The sequence below is a fragment of the Lissotriton helveticus genome, chromosome 7 (genome assembly GCF_964261635.1).
Source record: "Lissotriton helveticus chromosome 7, aLisHel1.1, whole genome shotgun sequence".
Lineage (NCBI taxonomy): Eukaryota > Metazoa > Chordata > Amphibia > Caudata > Salamandridae > Lissotriton > Lissotriton helveticus.
The window spans coordinates 82,401,059-82,423,187 of record NC_136068.1 but is presented as its reverse complement, the minus strand read 5'-3'; the positions used below and the strand labels follow the sequence as shown (position 1 = coordinate 82,423,187).

Below are 22,129 nucleotides of genomic sequence, written 5' to 3'. Positions count from 1 at the left end.
CAGGACAAAGATGCGCGCTCTGTCTCTCTCCCCTTGACATGTCTACCCTCCTCGCTCTTCTCTCCCTCCTTCTCTCTCCTTCGCCGCATCTTTCGTCATTTACTTCCCTCTTGTGTTTTTTTCCCCCGGCGGTTTTCAGCTCTGCCTCCCCCGCCGCCCCCTCCTCGGCTCTTGCTCTGCAGTCTCGGCCGGCCCCGCCCTCCCTCGCATTGGTATGCACAGCGCCCCCTCCCTCCCCAGCCCTCCCTCTCAGCATCCCTCCCTCCCTCCCCTGACGTCTCATCACATCTCGGTGCCTTGAGCAGGATGCAGCCCGCGCCCTCCGCCGCCGCTGCCCCGCAGCCCCCCCGGGCCCCGTCCTTGGCCTGACCATGAACCCCCTGCTGGGCCTGCCCCCCAGCCTCTTCCTGCAGGAGCAGGAGCAGTACCACCAGTACCAGTACCAGCTGCAGGACTACGGCTCGGAGGAGCTGCTGAGCCCCCCGGGGCCCCCGCCCGCCGCCGCCATGGCCCTCCGCAACGACCTGGGCTCCAACATCAGCGTCCTCAAGACCCTCAACCTGCGCTTCCGATGCTTCCTGGCCAAGGTGCACGAGCTGGAGCGCCGCAACAAGCTCCTGGAGAAGCAGCTGGCCCAGGCGCTAGACGAGGGGCGGCACCGGCGGGCGCTCTGCCGGGACCAGGCGGTGCAGACCGGCTTCGTGGGGCCCATCCGGCCGCTGGGGCTGCCCATCGGCAGCATCAGCACCACCGGCGTGGGCAGCCCGGGCCTGGGGCGCACGGCCGCCTCCTCCCCCTGCGGCGGGAGGACCCTGGGGTCCCCCCTGGGCTCGCCCTGCCACCCCGGGGGTCCCCCCTCGTCCACCCCCTACGCCTCGGCGCCTTCCTCCCGCTTCATGCCCGGATCCATTTGGACCTATTCCAGCACACGGCGCGTCGGCGGCGGCGCCGAGACTCTGGTGCAGGGGCCCGGGGTGTCGTGGGTGCACCCCGACGGGGTGGGGGTGCAGATCGACACCATCACGCCGGAGATCAGGGCGCTCTACAACGTGCTGGGGAAAGTGAAGCGAGAGCGGGACGAGTACAAACGGAGGTGAGAGCCCCGGGCAGAGGGAAGGAAGAGCGCCTAGATCCGCCGAGGGCGCTATCTGTATGATGCTCATTCATCCAGGTGTACCCAAGGGTGGCTGGGGCTGCCCACACACTGTAGTAAGATGCCAAGTCGGTGGCAGCCGTGCTTTAGGCCAGCCCCACCAGCACCACGTAAAACAACTGCTCCTTTCAGTACTACTTCTGTGTGTGTATGCCAGGGAAGCTTGCACTGCTCTGGTCAATTCTGTGAGGATCTCGGTACCGGTTACAAGTCCCACCACCACAACGTAAAGCAACTGCTAGTTTCAGTACTTCTGTGTATGTCTGGGAAGCTTGCACTGCACTGGTCTATTCTGTGAGGACCCCAGTACCGGTTAAGAAAGTGTTGAACCCGTCTGTGCTGCTACTACCACTATCTGTGCACGAGGGGGCCTTGCTCTGTTGCCTAGGCTGTCCCTCTCTTCTGAAAAAGCTCGCATTGCTACTGCTCAGCTGCACCGGTGTGTTCGTGAGGGAGCAGCAGTGCTGTTTCCTGCGTTGTCTCTGCGCCCACAGCTTACAGTGCTGTATTAGCTGTCCTGATTATACGTATAAAGTAAACTGTCTTGCACTGCTGACGTCTGATGCAGCGTTCAGTATGCGGGCGAAGCTTGCTCTTCTGCCTGCTGGCCTCTCTTTTTGTCGCATCTATAGAAAACTGCAAAATAAATGTGTGAGTGTAAGTGTGCTGCAGCAGCGTGTGCTGTACTTGTTGGGTCGCTGTATCAAGCTACAGTCCTGCCTTGCTGTGCCCGATCTGTGTTAGAGAAGCTTCTCGTGCTTGCATGTGCTCTACGTGCCCAGTGTCTGAGGGAAGCTTGTGCTGGTGTTGGGTCTGCTCTGTCTGCGGGTGAGGTCAGCTAGGCCAGGTGTTGCCCACACTGTACTATTTTCAGTGAGAAGGAAGCTTGCTCTGTCTCGTGTGGTGTACATGTTGTGTGTGTGAAGCTTGCACTTCTGTTTACCCCTGCTCCTCTTCTTTGTAGGAGGTGGGTGTGCTGTGTATCTCTACTACTATTGAGGCAGGCCTCTGCTGTCTGTGCACTATCAGTTGTATTTATGGTGGAAGCTTGCTCTGCGCCATGTGGTGCACACACTGTGTGTGTGGAAGCGTGCATTGCTGGTTACCCTGCTCCTGTTCTTTGCAGGAGAGGGGTGTAAAGTGCCAGTTCAGTATCCCTACTACTCGTGAGGCAGGCCTGCGCCTCTGCTGTCTGTGCTCTACCAGTTTTATTAATGGTGGAACTTGCTCCGCCTCGTGTGGTGTACATGTTGTGTGTGTGTGAAGCTTACACTGCTGGTTACCCTGCTCCTGTTCTTTGTAGGAGGGGGTTGTAAAGTGGCAGTGCTGTATCTCTCCTGCTCGTGAGGCAGGCCTGCGCCTCTGCTGTCTACGCACTGTCAGTTGTATTTATGGCAGAAGCTTGCTCTACGTCATGTGGTGGACTTTGTGTGGAAGCTTGCACTGCTGGTGACCCCTGATGCTGTCCTTTGTAGGAGGAGGTGTAAAGTGCCAATGCTGTACCACCCCTGCTCTTGGAGCAGGCCTGCGCCTCTGCTGTCTACGCACTGTCAGTTGTATTTATGGCAGAAGCTTGCTCTGCGTCATGTGGTGGACTTTGTGTGGAAGCTTGCACTGCTGGTGACCCCTGATGCTGTCCTTTGTAGGAGGAGGTGTAAAGTGCCAATGCTGTACGACCCCTGCTCTTGGAGCAGGCCTGCACCTCTGCTGTCTATGCTCTGACAGTTTTATTCATGGTGGAAGCTTGCCCTGCGTCATGTGGTGTACATGTTGTGTGTGTGTGGGAAGCTTGCACTGCTGGTTACCGTGCTCCTGTTCTTTTGTGTGTAAGGTGGTGTAAAGTGCCAGTGCTGTACCACCCCTGCTCTTGGAGCAGGCCTGGGCCTCTGCTGTCTATGCTCTGTCAGTTTCATTTATGGCGGAAGCTTGCTTTGCGTCATGTGGTGTACATGTTGTGTGTGTGTGGGAAGCTTGCACTGCTGGTTACCCTGCTCCTGTTCTTTTTTGTGTAAGGTGGTGTAAAGTGCCAGTGCTGTACCACCCCTGCTCTTGGAGCAGGCCTGCGCCTCTGCTGTCTACGCACTGTCAGTTTTATTTATGGCAGAAGCTTGCTCTGCGTCATTTGGTGCACATGTGTGGAAGCTTGCACTACTGGTTACCCCTGCTACTGTTTTTTGTAGAAGGGGGTGTAAAGTGCCAGTGCTGTACCACTCCTGCTGTTGGAGTAGGCCTGGGCCTCTGCTGTCTATGCTCTGTCAGTTTCATTTATTGTGGAAGCTTGCCCTGGCTCATGTGGTGTACATGTTGTGTGTGTGTGTGGGAAGCTTGCACTGCTGGTTACCCTGCTACTATTCTTTGTAGAAGGGGGTGTAAAGTGCCAGTGCTGTATCGCTCCTGCGCCTCTGCTGTCCACAGGCCATCTGTTTTATTTACCAGAAGTTTGCATTGTCCTTAGTCAGGGGCTTTGTCTACCCTGGCCCTCCTCCCTCTCCCCCACTTTAGCAGCGGGGGGGCGGTGGAGTTCTTGATGGGCCTCTTCTGCCAGCAATTTGGCAGACAAAGACTCAAAGAACATGAAAGGGTGGATGGATACATGAGTGAAAGTGTGGCTGGGTATTTTATTGCATTGTAATTTCATTTTATATAGCGCTTACTACCCCTGACGATGCGTCAAAGCGCTTTATCGGCAAGTAGCAGGCTACTCTGGAACCCATAAAGGATTAGTGTTGAATTAGTATAGTGAAATATGAAAGTAATTTGAGTGGTGGATATGTTAGTCAGTCACTTGGATTGAGAAGGGTAGGGGAGGGATAGAAAAGGGAAAAAGTTTGCATTTATATCGCGCCTGCTACCCGTGATGAGGTGTTGAAGCCTTTTTTCCGGTGAGTAGCGCGCTACTCTGGAACCCATAAAGGATTAGTGAGTAAAAGAATGGTTGTAAGGCTGGATTAGTGAAAGGATGGAACGATTAGTGAAAGGGATGGTAGATAGATGGCTGAAAGGATGGAGGTATGAGTGAAAGAATGGATGGGTCAGTAAAAGGGAAGGTGGATGGATGAATAAAATGGTGGATGTATGGGTAAGTGAACAAATGGATGAATGAAAGGGAGGGTGGATGATGAGAGGGTGGATGGATGAGTGAAAGGGTGGGTGGATGGATGGAGTGAAAGGGCTGGAGGAATGGAATGAAAGGGTAGATAGATGTATGAGCGAAAGGATGGATGGATTGATGAGTAAAAGAATGGATGAGTGAAAGGATGGAGCTGTGGCATTGTTAACCCCGGCTTTAGCAGCTAAAGCAGAGGTGGAGTTCTTGATGGGCCTTCTCTGTCTACAACTTGGCTGACAAATGTGAATGAGTGAGCAAAAGGCTAGATGGATGAGTGAAAGAATGGATGGGTGAGTGAAAGAATGGATGGATGAGTGAAAGAATGGATGGGTGAGTGAAAGAATAGATGGATGAGTGGATGGATGAATGAGTGAAAGGTTGGATGTAAGAATGGATGAGTGAAAGAACAGATGGATGAGTAAAAGGAATGAATGAGTGAAATAATGGATGGGTGAGTGAGAAGGAGGGTGGATGGATGAATGAGTGAAAGGGTGAATGGAAGGATGAGTTAGTGAACAGATGGATGAATGAGTGAAAGAGGGTAGATGGATGATGAGAGGATGGATGGATGAACTAAAGGATGGATAGACTTGTTAAACGATGGATGGGTGAGTGAAACTGAGGGTGGATGGATGAAAGGGTGGTTGACTGAAAGAACAGAAGGATGAGTGAAAGGGAGGCTGAGTAGATGGCGGGACGAGTGAAAGTGTGGACGGATGGATAAGTAAAAGGCTAAATGGATGGATGACTGGAAGGATGAGTGAAATGGTGGATGGATGAGCGAATGGGATGTATGTATGTAGTGAATGGATGGATGGAGTGATGAATGACTGGAAGGATGGGTGGATGAGTGAAAGAGTAAATGAGTGAAAAGGTGTATAGCTTGCTAGATAGGTTTGATAGACAGGTTTGGATATGGATGGACGGATAGATATTCTGACAGGATGGTGACAGACTGAATGATGGATGAAAGAATGAACTGATGACAGAATGTAACCGTGAAATTGTGAATATCAGCAGGTAGATGAAAGGATGAACGGATAGATGCTTGGAAGGAAGATACAAGAGGGCTATTCTGGGGAGGGTCGCAATGACTTGCTTCGTTTGCTTTGTGCTATAAGAGCGTTGGTTCGAAGTGGGGCGTATTTTAATTTTATGGCAACTCTCTTGACCTTAGTGCTAGGGAAACTTGCACTGTAGGTTGTCACACCTACTTCATGTGATGGGGGGAGCGGGGCTCATGTGTTGGAAGTTTACTCTCCTCCTTAACCTGCAGGTTCTCTTTGTTACAGAGTGCTTACACTCTTCTCACACATTTACCCCTGTGCTGTATGTCATTGAAGCTGGCACTATTTCCTCGGCTGTCCTTGGTGTGTGCTTTTACTAGGGGTGGGCGGAATTTGCATAATCGCGTTACGCAAATCTCTGCGAAATGGTAAAAAATCTCCGAACACGCAGAAATTCTGCGAACACGCATAATTGCTTGTTCGCGATGCTTTTTTACTGTTCGCAATCGCTGTTTGCATGCTCGGGGGAAATATCTTGCGAACATGCATTTTAGAACGCGGACACACAAAAAATTTCGCAAAGTTGCGGAACGCAGAATTTTGGGCAATTTTGCATTCTCCGTGGAATGCGAAATTACCCAAATTCCGCCAACGGAACGGAATTTTCCACCCAGGCCTAGCTTTTACTGCTGATGTTTGCTCTGAACTGGTGTACAGGTTCTGTGGTAATCCAGCACTTGTTAGCATCAGTGCTCCGGAGTACTAGTTTTGTATGCTTACCCATGGTACACCTGTATCTGAGAGCGATGAAAGATTGTCTGGCTTCCTGTGTGTGGGAGAGTCTTGCACCGTTGCAGAAGATGCTGCCACTGTTCTTCCTGGAAGCTAGGCTTGCACTGCCTCTGTCTGTGTTTGAGGGAAGCCTGCACCGTCGTTACCTGTGCTGTGCCTACATTTCATGCGAGGGAGGCTTGCACTTTTGTATCTGTTCTAAGTTTGGGCGGAAACCATACAGTTCCGTGCATAAGACAAGCAGCACCCGCTGCTGGGGGCATGATCTGTCAGAGGGAAGCTTGCACAGCGACTGCTTTTGCTGTATCTATTCTGGGTTGATGGCAGCATGCACTGCCGCGGTGCCTTTATTTAAGTTATATATGTGAGGAACTCTTTCCCTATTTTACATGATGTGTGTTTGATTGCAGCTTGATGTTCTGCTGCCGGTTCTATACCTGTTTTCTGTGCCAGTGAAGCTTGCACTGTGCTTGAGTAAACTTAAACTGCTGCAGCCGGTGCTGTACCTGCCTGGGTATCTCAATAGTGTGTGGGAGGGAAGGCTGCACTACAGCAGGCCACTGTGCCTGTTTTGTGTGTAAAGGAGACTTGTCTACAGCTGCACCGCTGGGGAAAGATGATAGTGTTGTAGCCTGTGCCGTACCATTTATGTGTGTGGAGCAGTGCTTAATTTGTAGAAAAATAAGGGACATGACTCTCGTCAGGAGGCCAATGGAGCTTGCACCACACATTGTCCCTGCCAACGCTGCCAATGATAGTTACAACACAGCCACTAACCAACACACTCCCACAAGTGTTAACAATTCTGACTATTTCAGGCCTCCAAAGCTATAAGAATGGCTTGGGCGACAGGTATTTAATTTATATTGAATTAATAATGAACTGCTGTTGTGGTAATCTCTAAATTAGTCAGACAGCGCCACCTTGTGGCAGACGGTCACAGGTGCCGCTGTTGACAAGTGCTGGTGCCGAGCACTGGAAACCACCAGCTCAAATTAAACACTGGGTGGGGAAATACTGCACTACTGGTACCAGTGCTTTACTACCTGTGTGAGGTGAGTGGCACTCTGCTAGTTTCATGTTGTGGGAGCAAAGTTTGCTTTTCGCTTTGGAATCTGTAACTTTATGCTTTACAATCTATACCCACTCTTAGTTTGCTTTTCTGCTTTGCAATCTGTTACCTCTAGCGGCACTAGAGCAGCTAGCGCTGCTACTGTCTTGTACCCACCACTTATTCTGTGTGTGGGAAGCTTGCATTCCTGTTGCCCGTGCTGTACCTTTTTTTTCTCTGTATGAAGGAAGCCTGCACTACTGTCGCTTGTACCGCACCTATTCTGCAAGGGCACAGCTGTTCAGTGTGTGGTGGAGAGCGGGAAGTGTTCACTGCTACTTACTTTACAGTACCTGTTCTGTGCGTGTTTTTAAGTGTTAGGGGAATCTGATCTTTCTCCTTCCTGTTCTATTTGTGAGGGAACGCTGCACTGCTGCTGCCTGTTCTGTGCACCTGACGCTTGCACAACTGCTGTCAATGCTTTTTTGTGTGTGATAGAAGCTTGCACTGCTCTCTGTGTTGTACGATCACTGCCTGAGGGAACCCTGTTTTCCTGCCTGAGTGAGCTTTACCTCTGTGTGTGTTACTACTGGCTGTTTGTGTGTGCAGAAAACATAAACTGTTCCCCTTTCTGCTGCACCTGTTTATTAAGTTATAACCGAGGCAGGAGGTGTGACTTTTTATTGTCAAACACTTTTGTGAATTCTAAGAGGCCTTTATGGGTGGATTGTTATTACACTGTGTTACAGCCTGCAAGGGGTATTTTTACAAGGAATTACCTTTGCTGGGAAGGGGTTGCATTTTGATTTTCAGTTCTAATTTTCTACTCATTTGTTATTTTAAGACGGTAGGCCACATGGTTGTAATTGAATGGACAACAAAGTATGCCTGAGTTGCTTATGCTAACAAGCAAATGATAAAGGCTGCACGTTTGATTGGTTCATTGAGAAAAGATATATCAATGCTGTAGGGTTGGTCTGTTTATGATAAAAAGATACAACAGAGGCAATATAATTGACTTATTTATTGTGAAAAACATGTTAAAACCAAGAGGCCTTAGGGGCGGATTGGTACTACATGGCTAAAACAAGCATTTTGTTGCACAGAATCTTTCTGATTACTGTAGTAGGCAAGGATTTTCGGGTTGGTTACTCTCTCTGACAAAGTATTAGGGTATCTTCACTGTCATAATCCTTTTTTAGGCTCCCATATGTATAATATGACGTATCAATCATGACTCAAGGAGTGCGCACTGAGAAGTGATGCATTGCTGCTTTCACGCATCGATGCGTCATTTCTCATAAATGAGGCCCATTGTTTTGAGACCCGCCCTGCTGTTTCCTGACTGGTTCTGTGTTGACGTTTGATCAGATGCTCATATATGTATATTGGCCAATTCTGGACATGTTCTCATTTTTGACGTCTCCATTTAATTTTGTTGTAGTGTCTGGTATGGCGGTTTGGTAAATGGTCTGATTACAGATTTTTGACAACCCTCTCACCAAGTGCTTAATTTGAACCAGGGGATGCAGGTGGGACTCACAGGCACTAATATTTGAGGACCAGCACCTACTTTTCCTCATCAGATTTTGAGCAAGATAGAGGCAAGTACAAATGGGAGAGGAGAAAGAAAAACTGTGACAAAGGAAGGGAGCAAAGTGAACCCTCTCACTGAACTAAATAGGACAGGCAGTGTTTGGTGGTGGAAGACAACGACATGGGGTGAAATCAAGACTACGCAGCCTTGGTATTCGCCTGTCCTGACATTCAGCGGCGAGCTTCTGAAAAAAGAACTTTGGACACTAGGACTTATTCTTTTACCAATTAAGCACAGTCATCTCGTTAGTACTTTCTCAAAGCAGGGCCGGCTTTAGGCATGTGCAAGCTGTGCACCTGCACAGGGCCACCAAACCCCAGGGGCCACCACGCCAATATATATCCTTAATATATTAATCCTCTGAGGATGGATACATATTTGCGTGGTGGCCCCTGGCAGGGATTTGGCGGCCTCCGGCTCTGTTCCACTTCTAAACACCCTGACCACCTCCCCTCTTTACTGGCCTGCGCACTCCGCCTCGCCCGGACCCCCTCTTCCGGGCCCCCTACCTACGCTCCCTGCCCAGGGCCACCATGAGCCTAGAGCCGGCCCTGCTCAAAGGCGTCGGTGTCTCTACTCGGTCTCCGTCGAGGCACCAGCTGGCCCTGCAGCAGAAAGTTGCTGACTCACATCTTAGCTATTCGGGGAAGTGGGCGAAATAATTGTTTTTATTTTAATAAAAACCACACATCTGGCTCAAACTGCATAACTCGATTGTTACTTACACTAACAAAAGTCAGTCAGGCCTAGGTACTGACTTATTGACTTGAATTGAGAAGTCAGGAGTCCAAGAACGGAAATGGATGGTTTTCTAGAGGTCTGGTATGCGTTGTAACCAGCTCATGAGCGTAGCTTGAGCTTTGTCAAGTTGCAAAGTGTGTCTGTCTGTGTGTCTGTCTGTCTGTCTGTCAGGTTTTATCTGAAGCGTAGTTCCCGCTGTAGGATTCAAATGTGTTGTGTTTAGTTTCAGAAGCCTCACGTGAGAGCCACGGTCACAAAATAGTAGCCAACATACATACTGTGCCCACTTCTTGGGATAGCCTTTTTGTCTACATCTCACATTTGGAACTTTCTGGATAGGCTTCCTGCAGCCTTTTTACAGCCACTGCTGGAGTACTGCGTCAAGGTTGCGAGACCACACCTAGGGTACTTCCACTTCTGGGGTTCACACTTCCAGTTTTGTGTACATTTCTGTAGGCCTCACCTGCGGTATTACATACAGTTCTGGAGGTCATGAATGCATTTTTATGATCATTCATGGCGGCCAGAGTTGGTGTTGTGTGTTCAGCGCTGGAGGTGACACCTAGAGTATGGTCTATTTCTGGAGACCACCTTTGAATTGCTTTTTCCTCATCTGTACTATTATAACAACCAAGGCATTGACAGTAATCTGTTGTGCTGTTCTAATAACTGGAGTATTGAGGCCTGTCCTGCACACCTCATCTTAAATATTCAGGGCCCGATTCACAGAACTAACTTAAGACAAAATCCTAAAATTACTACCATTTTCGTATTCACAGAAGGCACTTACTCATTTTGGTATTCACAGAAGTTAGCAGTCCTAACTTTAGGACTCTTAAATGCCTTCTGTGAATACCGAAAGTCCTAAAGTTAAGATTTTTCTCAGTTTAGGAGTAGCAAAGTTAGGACTCTAACTTTAGGGCTCCTAAATGCCTTCAGTGAATACCGAAAATCTTAAAATTAGGATTTTTCTCAGTTTAGTAGTAGTAAAGTTGAGAAAAATCCAAATTTTAAGACTTTCAGTATTCACTGAAGGCATTTAGGAGTCTGAAAGTTAGGAGTCCTAACTTTACTACTACTAAATTGAGAAAAATCCTAACTTTAAGACTTTCGGTATTCACAGAAGGCATTTAGGAGTCCTAAAGTTAGGACTCCTAACTTCTGTGAATACCGAAATGAGTAAGTGCCTTCTGTGAATACCAAAATGGTAGTAAGTTTAGGATTTTGTCTTAAGTTAGTTCTGTGAATCGGGCCCTCTGTCCTGTTCTTGAGGCCATGTCTGGGTTCCATCGATCTGCCTTGGATGCCACATCTGAAGTACTATTTCTCAGTTTGGAGAGCCATCCTACTGTGCTCCTTTGAGATGCAGAGGACATATTTGGATTATCGCTACACTATTCGTGAGGCCATGCATGGAATCCATAGATCTGCCTTGGATGCCGCATCTGAGCGCTGTTTCTCAGTTTGGCGCGCCATCCTTGAATACTCCTTTCCCATCTGGAGGCCATATTTGGATTGTTGCTGTCCTGTTCTCGAGGCCCTGTTTTTGAATACTTCAGCCACTGGAGGCTTTTTCTGAGGCATTCAGTCCATTCAGGGTGGTCACGTTTGGTATTGTATCCACTTTCAGAAGTTTTCTTAGGAGTACTGTATTTCATTTTGGAAGTTTAAATTGGCATACTGCCCACAATTCTAGGCCTTTTATGGAGTATATTCATTTATAGGGCCTACAATTAGAGCGCCGTGACCACTGTATTGTTTTCAGATCCTTAGGGCACATCCGAAGAAAAAATTGGTCCTTCTGTATGGAGCAGAAACATGGAGGACAACAGTGCCAACCACCAACAACATCTAGACCTTTATCAACACCTGCCTGAGGAAAAGCCTCCAAATCCACTGACCAAACACCATCAGCAAAAACAACCTATGGCAGCAGACTTTCCAACTCCCTACTCATGAAGAAATCATGAAAAGACGCTGTGGCTGGATAGGTCACACCCTCTGCAAGCCTGCATCAAACCCCACCAGGCAAGCCCTCCGCTGGAACCCTTGAGGGAAGAGGAAACGAGGAAGGCCAAGAAACACCAGGCGTCAAGGTGTTGAGGCTGACTGCAAGGAGGTGGGTTACCTATGGAGTCGGACTGAAAGAAAAGCCCAGGACAGAGATGGCTGGAGAGTCCTGGTTGATGGCATAGACCCCAGGAGGGGTAGTAGGTAGAAGTAAGTGAAGAATTATCCAGTTCTGGATGTCACATATGGAGTATGCTGATATCTAGTTTTAGAGGTCTCACCTGGTCTATTGCCAAGCTCGGATTACTTTGTCTACAACATTTTATGCTTCTGAGTATTTTCACACCAGTACTGTATCCAGTTCTAAAAGCCTTAACTTCAGTTCTCATTCCAAACCTGTAAACCATGACTGGAATATTTCCACTTCGGCTGGAGCACTAAACTATAGTACTGCCGGCCCCACCTCAATCTGTACCATGCCCACTTCTGGAGGCTTCATTAGGTCGAGCCTGGGCCGCGCATGCACTCAGGCCCGGACTGGCCATAGTGGGCACCGGGCAATCCCCCGGTGCGCCGCACGTGTTGGGGCCGGTTTTGGGCCCCTGGGGGCCGTTTTTGTTACAGGGCCGTTTTTGCAGCATAGCTGCAAAATCGGCCCTGTAACAAAATCGGCAGAAAACCAGCCCCGTCAAAGAGCTCGGCGGCACCTCCAACCGCAGCCGAGCACTTTGCCGGGGCCGGTTTTGTTTCCCAGTCCGGCGAGGCATGCACTGCTGCGAGGCATGCTGTATTGAGGCATGGCATACAAGCTTCACCCTTTTCCCCACCCATCTTTTAATTGACTCACTATTTTGTTTAATGAATAATGGGGACAATGGTGGCTGCTGCTTGTAGTTGCAGCGCGCCCACACAGCACTCGCGGGACAATAGTGGCCACTTCTTGTATGTTGCGCTATGCGCGCTTTCACTTTAAAAGTGGCTCCCCACCATCCCCCACAGAGCACTCTGGGACAACTGCCGCCGCTTCTTGATTTTCAAATTTTAAAGCTGAGCACGGTGCTTGCTTCAGGGACACTGCACTTTCTTTCAGCTTTTTTTAAAAAGAACTTTAAAACTGAGGGCGTCGCCCATTTCAGGAACACCGCGTTCTGTTTTGGTGTTTACATTTTTATTTTGCTTTAATGCAGAGCGCGGCGCACACTTCAGGGACACCGCGCTCTGTTTCGGCCTATTGCATTGCAAATGCTTGATAATCTTGAGCACGATAACTGATCCGTAAACATCCCTTGGTACCTTTCTTCCAAAACAACAGCTATTGCTAACTGTCAAATGCCCAGCTGGCTTTCCTCTAATGGAGTATTTATGCTCTTATGCCCAGGGTGTTCAGTACACAGAACTTTGGGCCATATGTATGAAGGCAGTTTTGCCATCGCAAATGCCGAAATTCGCTGAATTTCGGCATTTGCGATCGCAAAATTGCTAAGTGGTATGTATGTAAGCAAAAGAGCCTCGCAAAATAAGAAATCGCAAATTTGCGATTCCCTATGTTGCGATCGCATTTAAGGAATCGCAAATTGCGATTCCTTAAATGCAATGTATGAGGCCCAGAAAAAGTGCAATTTGGCCATAAGGATTCGCAAATTACCACCAACTTCAAGTTGGTGGTAATTTGCGATTTCTGTGGAAAATGCACTTTTTTGCATTTTTCAAGGTGCCATGTGGCACACATATTAGGGCATGTATGTGTGCCACATGGGCACTCATGCACATTTCAGGGGTGCAACAGGGTGTCCTTTTAACACCCTGGCACCCTTGAAATTGAATTCTCAATTTGCGATTCTCTAATTGAGAATCGCAAATTTAGAATGTCTTCCCATTCATTCCTTAATTGCAAATTTCAATTTGCGATTTGCAATTAAGGAATATGTAGGATTTGCAAAATTATTTGCAAATCCTACATACATAGCATTTTGCGATTCTCAAATAGCGATTCCCTAAAAATCGCTATTTGAGAATCGCAAAATGTAACTTTCATACATATGGCCCTTTGTAGCTTAATGGTTTGGCTGTTAGCTGGAATCTGTAGGTCCTGGCTGATATCGGTATTCGGCCACAATTCTGCTCACAGGGACTCTGCGATGTTTAAAGGGGCATGTATTCGTAAATTTAGATGGGAAGCTTTTATTTAAAAAAAAAAAGGAAATAAACAGGTGTCTGTGAAAATGTTAGTTTGCTGGCCAGTCTTCGTACCATTGTATTGAATCTTCCCCAGACCTGTTTTTCTGAGATACTGATGTTTATCCTTCCACAGATGATAGTTTGAGGATGGATAATTATGGGTGTGCTCTTTGATTGCAGGTTGGTTAATGTATTGCTGTAGTAACAAACGCTCCCAATAGCAGTATTTACCAGCAACCTCAGTCTATTGTTAACTTGTTCCTTTACTACTTCTAGTCGAACAGTGAAGGTCTACTACGAAAGCTACTTTTCCACTAAATGAGTTTTTTTTTAAAAAGATGTCGGATGGGTGGTAATTCTGAGCTAGAAAGGATTTTTTTCCCACTAAAAGTGGTATCCGCAAAATATTTGCTGTGCTAAGGGCACCACATTCCCGGCTTATAGGATCAAGCAGAGTTGTAAAAAAATGTTTTGGTAAAAACGTTTTTGAATTTCTGTAGTCTCGCTACAGACTGCTCCAGTTGTCGAAAGCCAGCATTGTATTCCATATTCCACAGTTGGTCCTATCTCAATCAAGTTTGGATAGCTTTTGTGTTTATCTCATTTGCCTTTTCTCTTATTTTCTTCTTTACTCCCTTTCTGTGCTTGATAAATGCTGAAAAGCTTTTTAGGTCGAGCCTGGGCCACCGGATGCGCTGCTCTGTGAGGCATGCTGTATTTGAAGATGGACTTGAAGCCACGCCGACTCTCTGCCCATATTTTTCATTGGCTTGTGTCATTGTCCTTCATAAATGCTGGCTTCTGATTGGTAAATAGGCTTGTTACTTCCTCCTTGTCTTCATTTGTAACGCCCCTTGCAGACTGGCCCTTTTACTTAGGTTGTTACACGTATTGTATTATCTACTCTGAAGCACAATTTTCGTTAATGAGTTTCTCTTACTGCAGACACAATATGCTTTCCTGCAACATTCAGTATGCCATGCACACTTTAGTGGGGTGCTTTTACAAAAATAAGCATTTGTGTGTCAACTTGACAAACAAATGCTTTTTTTAGTTTAAGCGCTCCATACCGTCCTTACAATTTAATAGTAGCCACAGACCTTTCTTTAGACACGGTTCGTCTTAAGAAACGGTTGTGGCTTCTATTAACGTGAAAGCCAGCATGGGGCGCTTGTAAACAACAAGCATGTGTAATGCAATAGGTCTCACATTTTTGAAACTTTGACCTATTGGTATTGTAAATAACAATGCCTTTTATTATTCCAGGGTTTTTAAACACATATATAAAAAGCATTGTCATAATGCTGATTACGTCCGATTCTGATGGTTACGTCTGTGACAGAGTACCCACTTTATCATTCATATTTGGAGAATGCTCTAATCACTGTGCCGTCTGGAGTACAGTCCGTTCAAAACCATAAAGTGTCTTGATTATTGTGTTTTGCTCTGGAGGTCACATGTAGATTATTAGATGGCGTTTGTAAACTTCTTCAGGCCTCACATTGAGTGTTACACCCAGCTTTTGTGTCACATTTGAGATGTACCTGCATCTGGAGGCCTGACCTGGATTCTTGTTCTCAGTTTGAGGGTCCTCTCCTGAAGCATCATGTACAGTCGATGGCCACTTTTGGAAATGTTTGTCCTTTCTGGAGACCAAATTGTGAGTGCTGAGTAGAGTTTTGAAGGTTACATCCCGAGTGCTGTATTTACTTCTAAAGGCAACACCTTTATATGGTGTTATATTGTAAAGGTTTCTTTTGAAATATTGTGATTCCTTCTGAAGCAACAGGTGTGTTATATTCAGGTCTGGATGCCTCGCGGGCCCTTGTTTGCGGTATTGTGCCCTGTTCCCACAAAGATACCTAAAATATGTATACTTCACACGAGGTATTGTATGGTGTAGGTGGTCACATCTTATTTTTTATGGCCAGTTCTGGAGGCCTCATGTCAAATATTGCTTTCCTATCTGAAGGTTATATCTCTGTAAACAGGTTAAGTTTTAGTTGTCAGTTCAGTTCTGTCAGTCACACCTACACTAGTGTGTAGTGTCTGCTTCTGGATGCCTCATTCACGGAGTAAAGACCACATTCAGATGCAGTATCTGATGCATTGTGTCCTGTTCTAGAAGGCGCGTGTGTAGTAGTGTTTAGTTCTGCAGCACATACACTCCTGGAGTTTCCAGCTCTAGCAAAGGAATGAATTCCCATTCATTCCTATAGGCCTACAAGCTATAGGAATGAATGGGAATGCATTCGCAATTTGCTATTACCAAATTGGTAATCACAATTTGCAAATGCAAATCCAAAGGTGCCTGGGGGTCTAAGGCATGTGTGCGCTACATAACGCATTGAAAAATAACTTTTTTGTGCATTTTTCAATGCATGCACACATTACCATCAACTTGTAGTTGAGGGTAATTAATGTTCCCTAAATGCACAGTCACATTGAGGAAATGCTACATGCATCTCAAATTGGAAATCGCAAATAGTGATTCCCTACATGCATTCGCAATTTAGGCAATCGCTGAAAATTCTGATTACCTATATTGCGAATGCAGAAAGGTACACGCATCGGAAAAGGCATTTTTCCAGTCGCAAACGGGCCAATGTAATGCTTGATGCATGTGCCCCTGTATGCTTGATGTGGCAAGTATGGTTCTCTTGCCATTTGAGATATCGCAACTTCTAAGGCCTCTTCTGAGTTATTGCATCCAGTTGGTGGCCCCATCACCCTCATTATTGGCAGTTCTGGATACATTAGCTCGAAAGTTGCCCCTGTTTCTGAAAATGGCATCTGGGACACCGTATTCTCTTCTATAAGCTACATCTAGACTAGTCTATCCACTTTCAGGGGCATATCTGATATCAGGAATATTTTTCCATTCCCCAGACCACCTTTGGAGTATTGTTTCTACTTGTATATATATTTCGTGCGGTGCTTGTGCCTACATTTAAAATATTATAGCAAGTCCCGAAGGCCATGCAGCATAAAGTTTCCATTCCTGAGCATTTAGCTAGTTCCGAAGTCCATGTTGCATACAGTGTCTATTACGCAGCACTTATTTGGCAAAATGTTAAATCTTTTAATGTATTTTATAAATATAAAATTTTAAATACAGCAAAACCCCCCTCACTAGCATTTTTATTTCGAATTAATATTTACTTAATTTACGTTGTTGAAATGTAATTTTAAACTGATAAATATGTAATTATTAATTTTGTATAATTGTTGAGAACTAAAAATTATATACAATTTAAACATATTTATAAAAAATGACAATCTACTGATAAATAACCTATTTATCAATGAATTTATCAATGTCTTTATCTTCTAATTCCCTTTGGTTAGCCAACCATATGTCAGACTTTTGGTGTAGACTAAGGAGACCTCGAAATTCAAAAAATGTTACTGCATCCCTAGATTTGGATGTGAAGGTAGAATTAGATTGTACAGGAATTGTTTACATATTAGCTTCTGAACATTCCAATGTATAGATTCTTTGACCGCACTTGTGATGCTTTTAGGACTCATGGCATCTTATACAGTGACTAGCTATTGACCAGGTTCATTTTCGGATTATATAAAGTAATTCATTTAAGACAGGGCAAGCGTCTGTAACTATTAAAGAATGTTGTGGTATTATTCAAGAAACCCCCCTGCATCAAGGATTCAGGAGCCCTGGGACAAGGGACACTTGAATGAAATGTAAATAACTTTAGAGGGGTAGAGCAATTGCATAGAAATTCAAATCACTTACTATCCCTAGTGTTGAAACTATTTTTAAAATGGGGGTGCTGGCCATTGCCCCTCGTGCATTAAATTCAAGTGAGGTTTAAGAAATACTTTTCTTACCGAATAAGCTATTGTAACATGCGAGCAAAGCCCTAAAACTGGATTTTGTGCAGACCTTTCAAAGATACTTTTTAAAAACATGGGTTGTGTCGGAGAGTAGGGTCTGCTTCCTATGGCCACCCCCACTTTTTGCTGTGATTCTCTGGTTTTTAGACTTAATGTGGCTATGGGCATTGCTAATCAGACCCACAGCCCAGCTGTTCTCTCTCTAAATTGATACCATGTACTTTAGGTAAATACCAGATTGGTTACTGGGTCACCCATGTGAGCTCCTGTATAGTGTACCATAGGTACCCAGGGCATAGGTGCACCCTAGGCCTACCAGGGGCTGCAGTATGTATTGTGCCACCCTTGGTTTGCCTTCCAAACTGACACCACAGGTCTGTTCACACAGCCTGGGTAAGGTGGTGTAATCACCCCTTACTTAAATATAGTATACCTATATCTGCCTTTATATATAGACACATGTACACCTATAAGCCACTCCTTTGGTAGGCCTCGACAATCCTGGAGGCAGAGTGCTTGGTTTTATGTGAGAGGGTGCCCTAGCATGAGCTGAGCCCCTCTGCAGCTTTCGGAACCATCTCCTTACAGCTGTTCTATGATATAGCCATACCATATACTCTTAAGTGCATTATAATCCTCGTGGTTAATGCTAACTTTGGTTTGGCTTTATCAAAACAAGTTGTGTAAGGTGTCAAACACTTTTGGAATACTACCCCCCGCCAATTCTGTTGGCGTGGGTAGCATTCCACCCTTCTAGAGTGAAAAGACATGTAGGTAGCTTACTACTTTACCCGGTTAAAGTTAAACAAAGCCTCAGCATCACAAAATGGATGCTGCTGCCACAGACACGAGTCTGACCTCCTGTTGCTGGACGAAACTCCGGCAGGGGAGGCCTGGACAATAGGTTTACTGTCCAAGGAGGTGCTGGCACCTCCCCAGACAGGGGTTTTGTGTATTGGGGCAGAGAGGGCTGCATTCAGTGAATGCATCTAGACACTGCCTGGGGCACACAAGGTGCTCCATGCATAGCCTGGTTCAAACCAGTTGCTGGGGCACTCCAGCCCTGCCCCGGCATGAAACTGGACAAAGGGAAAGGGGTGTAACCACCCCCATCTCAGGTCCACCCATAAGAGGGACCTAGTCAGGTAATCCAGCCCCCATCCTTAGGTAACAGTATAGGAGCTGTGTCCCCAGGACTTTAGATTATCCTGGACGAATCTTTGAAAGACATAACTTGGACCTTCGGCATTCTATTCTGACTGGAAGATGGAAGACATCTCCCTTGTGGTCAAGGAGGGACCACCCTGTGCAAACAGGCACCAACAGCAACTTCGCCGGTCTGCAGTTTCAAGGCTCCCGTCGGAACCCGAAGAATCTGCGACTCAAGAACTGGACTTCCAGACTTCTCTGACCCCGATCCACATCCACAGCAAAGCTGAAACCCGTGGCGGACACGAGAGACGTGTGACCGGACATCTTGGACATCCTGCATTTTGCTACCTGCACTCCTTTCCTGAAGCCTCAGTAAGTTGTGCATTGGGGTACGAGAAGCCCGAGCACCATTTGCACCGACGCCCAGGCCCCCACACTCCGCGAGTGTCCCGTGGGCCCCGCCTTTGCATTTGAGCTCGACGCGTCTTCCCAGTTCCTTGCCCGTTGGCTAGTGAGCCCCCTGAAGACGCCATCTTGAATTTAACTTGCTTTCCTGGTTACTCCAGGCTTGTCCCAGCTTCCCTGAAAAGGAGAAACACCACATACCTTGCTGGTCTGCAACAGAGCCAATCTCGACATCCTGCGTGTGTTGCGGTTGCCAAGGCTTGTTGGATCCAATCCGGATACCGATACCGCAGTCATCTAGATCAATCGTGGGACAGCTCGAATCCAGCGCCTGGTCATCGTCAATGCCTCCTGGACCTCGTGGCTGAAGAGACAAACTTACCTTCAAGCACCCGACACCGCCTGGTTCCTTCCTGGTACCTTCCTGGTCACTGGCTAGTGACCCAGACTCTGTCCCCTCTGCTTTCAGGTTCTTCACATCACCGTTCACCCGTGGATCCACCCGGACACTTTTCCTCTGGTCGCCTGCAGCACTTCTTTGCAGTTCTCCATAGAAAACTACGACGAAACCTGACACGAAAAGACACCTATGCACCCGGCTTCCCTGGGTGAGGTAACACGAGTACTCTGGTGCTCCCGTGGGTCTTGACTCACGAAGTGTCCTAGTTTAAAAGGGTTCTATCCTAGTCCATCCGGAAGTGTCCTTAAATTGTATATTTGTAACTTCTTCGTTTCCCATAGAAAGTCAATGGTAATCCGCGTCTGTGTTTAGACACTGTACGCGTCTCCCGTGGACCTCCTACCTCCTAACATTTGGTTGTTTAGTGCAGCCCAAGTGATTCCACAGGCCCCAGGCCTGCTTTCTAACTCTCAAACTCTCACGTGGTACTTATACCACTTTCTTAGTATATGGTTTGTGAGGCCCCTAGGGCATAACGTATACTGTGCAACTTATCGTATATTAACTGTGTGACTTGTTATTGTATTTTTACCTCTGACCTCATAAGTGTAGAGGGGTTGTGTTTAGATTAAATACATATATGTTCGAGGCATATGGGCTGCAGATGGTACATTTATGAATAGATCGCCATCTGGTGTTGGGCTCGGATGATTGCACTTTGTTTTTCTTCTGGAGAAGTCTTTGTCGTCATAGATGACTCCTCCTCTCGGTGTTAGTGCGCATGGGCATCGGCTCCATCCTTAGATTGTTTTTTTCCGCCATCGGGTTCGGATGAGGATCGAAGCGCTCCGGACCGACTTCAGCAAAGAAGGTTATAACCGGCGCGAATCCATTTCCAAATCGACGGTATCGTTATCGAACGCGACTTCACTCCATACCGACGCGGTTCGAAGGACGACGGCAACGAGAAACTCGACGTAGTCCAGCCCGGGGTCCATGGAAAGGACTCCATTCAAAAAATGTCCAACGTGTGGTGCTAAGTTCCCACAGAAGGACCTACACGAGGTGTGCAACCTCTGCTTGTCCCCTGAACACGAATCCAGGGACTGTGAGGCCTGTGCAGCGTTCTCTTCAAAATCGACGATTAGAAACCGTCGAGCCCGAAGACACGAGGTATCGAGAATGCAGTCACAAGCAATCCCGGAGCTGTTTGAGGACCAGCACCTAGAAGAGGAGGAAGAAGAGGCCGATGAGGCGGGGTCTGAAGCGGACGAGTCCGACGTCGAGGAAATCGACGTCCAACAAACCGTGAGTGACGACGTCCCTTTACCAAAAAACAGACCCCACACGGTATCGAACCCGCCTTCGAGCCCGGTCAGACAACCGAAAAAAGTTTCCAACGCCCCGCCTTCGAGCCCGGCAACGAAACAGAAACCGAAACACTCGGTCTCCCATCATGGTGGTTCCGGTTCCGATAAACGGACCACATCGACACCGAAGCTCCAAGTCAAGGAAAGCTCGAAGTCGAAGCAGTCCATGTCGACACCGAAGCACGTTTCGGCGTCAAAAACACCCTCGACACCGGGGACATCTTCGATACCGAAGAAATCGGATCTGAATAAAATCTCGGTACCGAAAACACAAATGGACATTCAAAAGAAAAAACACCTTTCGGACCCGAAAACTGCGGTACCGATACAGGAACACGGGACTGATCCTAAACAAAAGACTCTGTTTATTGACCCAAAGACTGGCAAGGTAGTCACAGAACTACCTAAAAAGAGGAAGAATGAACATTCGGACGACAAGACTCATCCGAAGAAGAGAACAATGGGGACGAATACAACTCCTCCCCCTTCTCCCAAACCCAGACACACACCATCTTCTCCTCTTCCTCACAATAGGCCAAATATTCCTCCCACACGACCATCTACACCAACAACAGATGTAGAGAGTGACACAGGGGAGGGGGAACATCCTGGGGATGATGAAGACACAATCCCAGAGGAGGCAGACCCATGGGAAGAGTATAATGTAGGGTCAGATAATGATAACGACCCTGAATTGTATCCCTCAAAACCTTCACCTCCTGATGATAACACTGGTTTTGCACAACTCATTAATAGAGCAGCAACATATCATAAGGTAGAACTACATGCAGAACCTCAAATAGAGGATTTCTTATTAGAAACACTACCTACTGCACAAAGAACATCAGGAACACTACCAATGCTGAAGGGCCTTCTCAGTCATACATCAGAGATATTCAAAGACCCAGTGAGGGCTAGGGTACTGAACCCAAGAATCGATAAAAAATATAGGGCAGCTCCAAAGGACCCAATATACATTAAAGGGCAAATTCCTCTAGACTCACTAGTGGTCACTAACGCTCGTAAGAGAGCAAACTCTTTATCTACAGGAGAAGCTCCACCTCCTGACAAAGAGTCTAAACTAATAGATGCATCTGGCAAGAGAGTAGCATCTCAAGCGGCAAACAGCTGGCGCATAGCTAATACGCAAGCACTACTTGCAAGGTATGACAGAGCGCATTATGATGAGTTAGAGAAACTCATCACACATCTCCCTAAAGAACACCAAAAAAGGGCAGATCAACTCATACAAGAAGGGAAGTTAATTACTAACACTTCAATAAAGTGCGCCCTAGACGCGGCAGAC

General features: G+C 46.9%; 1 protein-coding gene across 4 annotated transcripts in view; it reads left to right on the top strand.

Annotated features, from left to right (window-relative positions):
* Positions 1-287: 287 nt before the first annotated feature.
* IFFO1 (intermediate filament family orphan 1) overlaps positions 288-22,129 on the top strand; it is a 133,015-nt gene continuing 111,173 nt past the window's right edge. For 2 of the 4 annotated variants that reach the window (XM_078651554.1, XM_078651553.1), the window contains exon 1: positions 288-1,093. In XM_078651554.1, the coding sequence (XP_078507680.1) occupies positions 372-1,093 (722 nt within the window). In that variant the 5' untranslated portion in view covers positions 288-371. The remainder of the gene's footprint in view (positions 1,094-22,129) is intronic. The other 2 variants (XM_078651555.1, XM_078651552.1) reach the window with 1 other exon arrangement.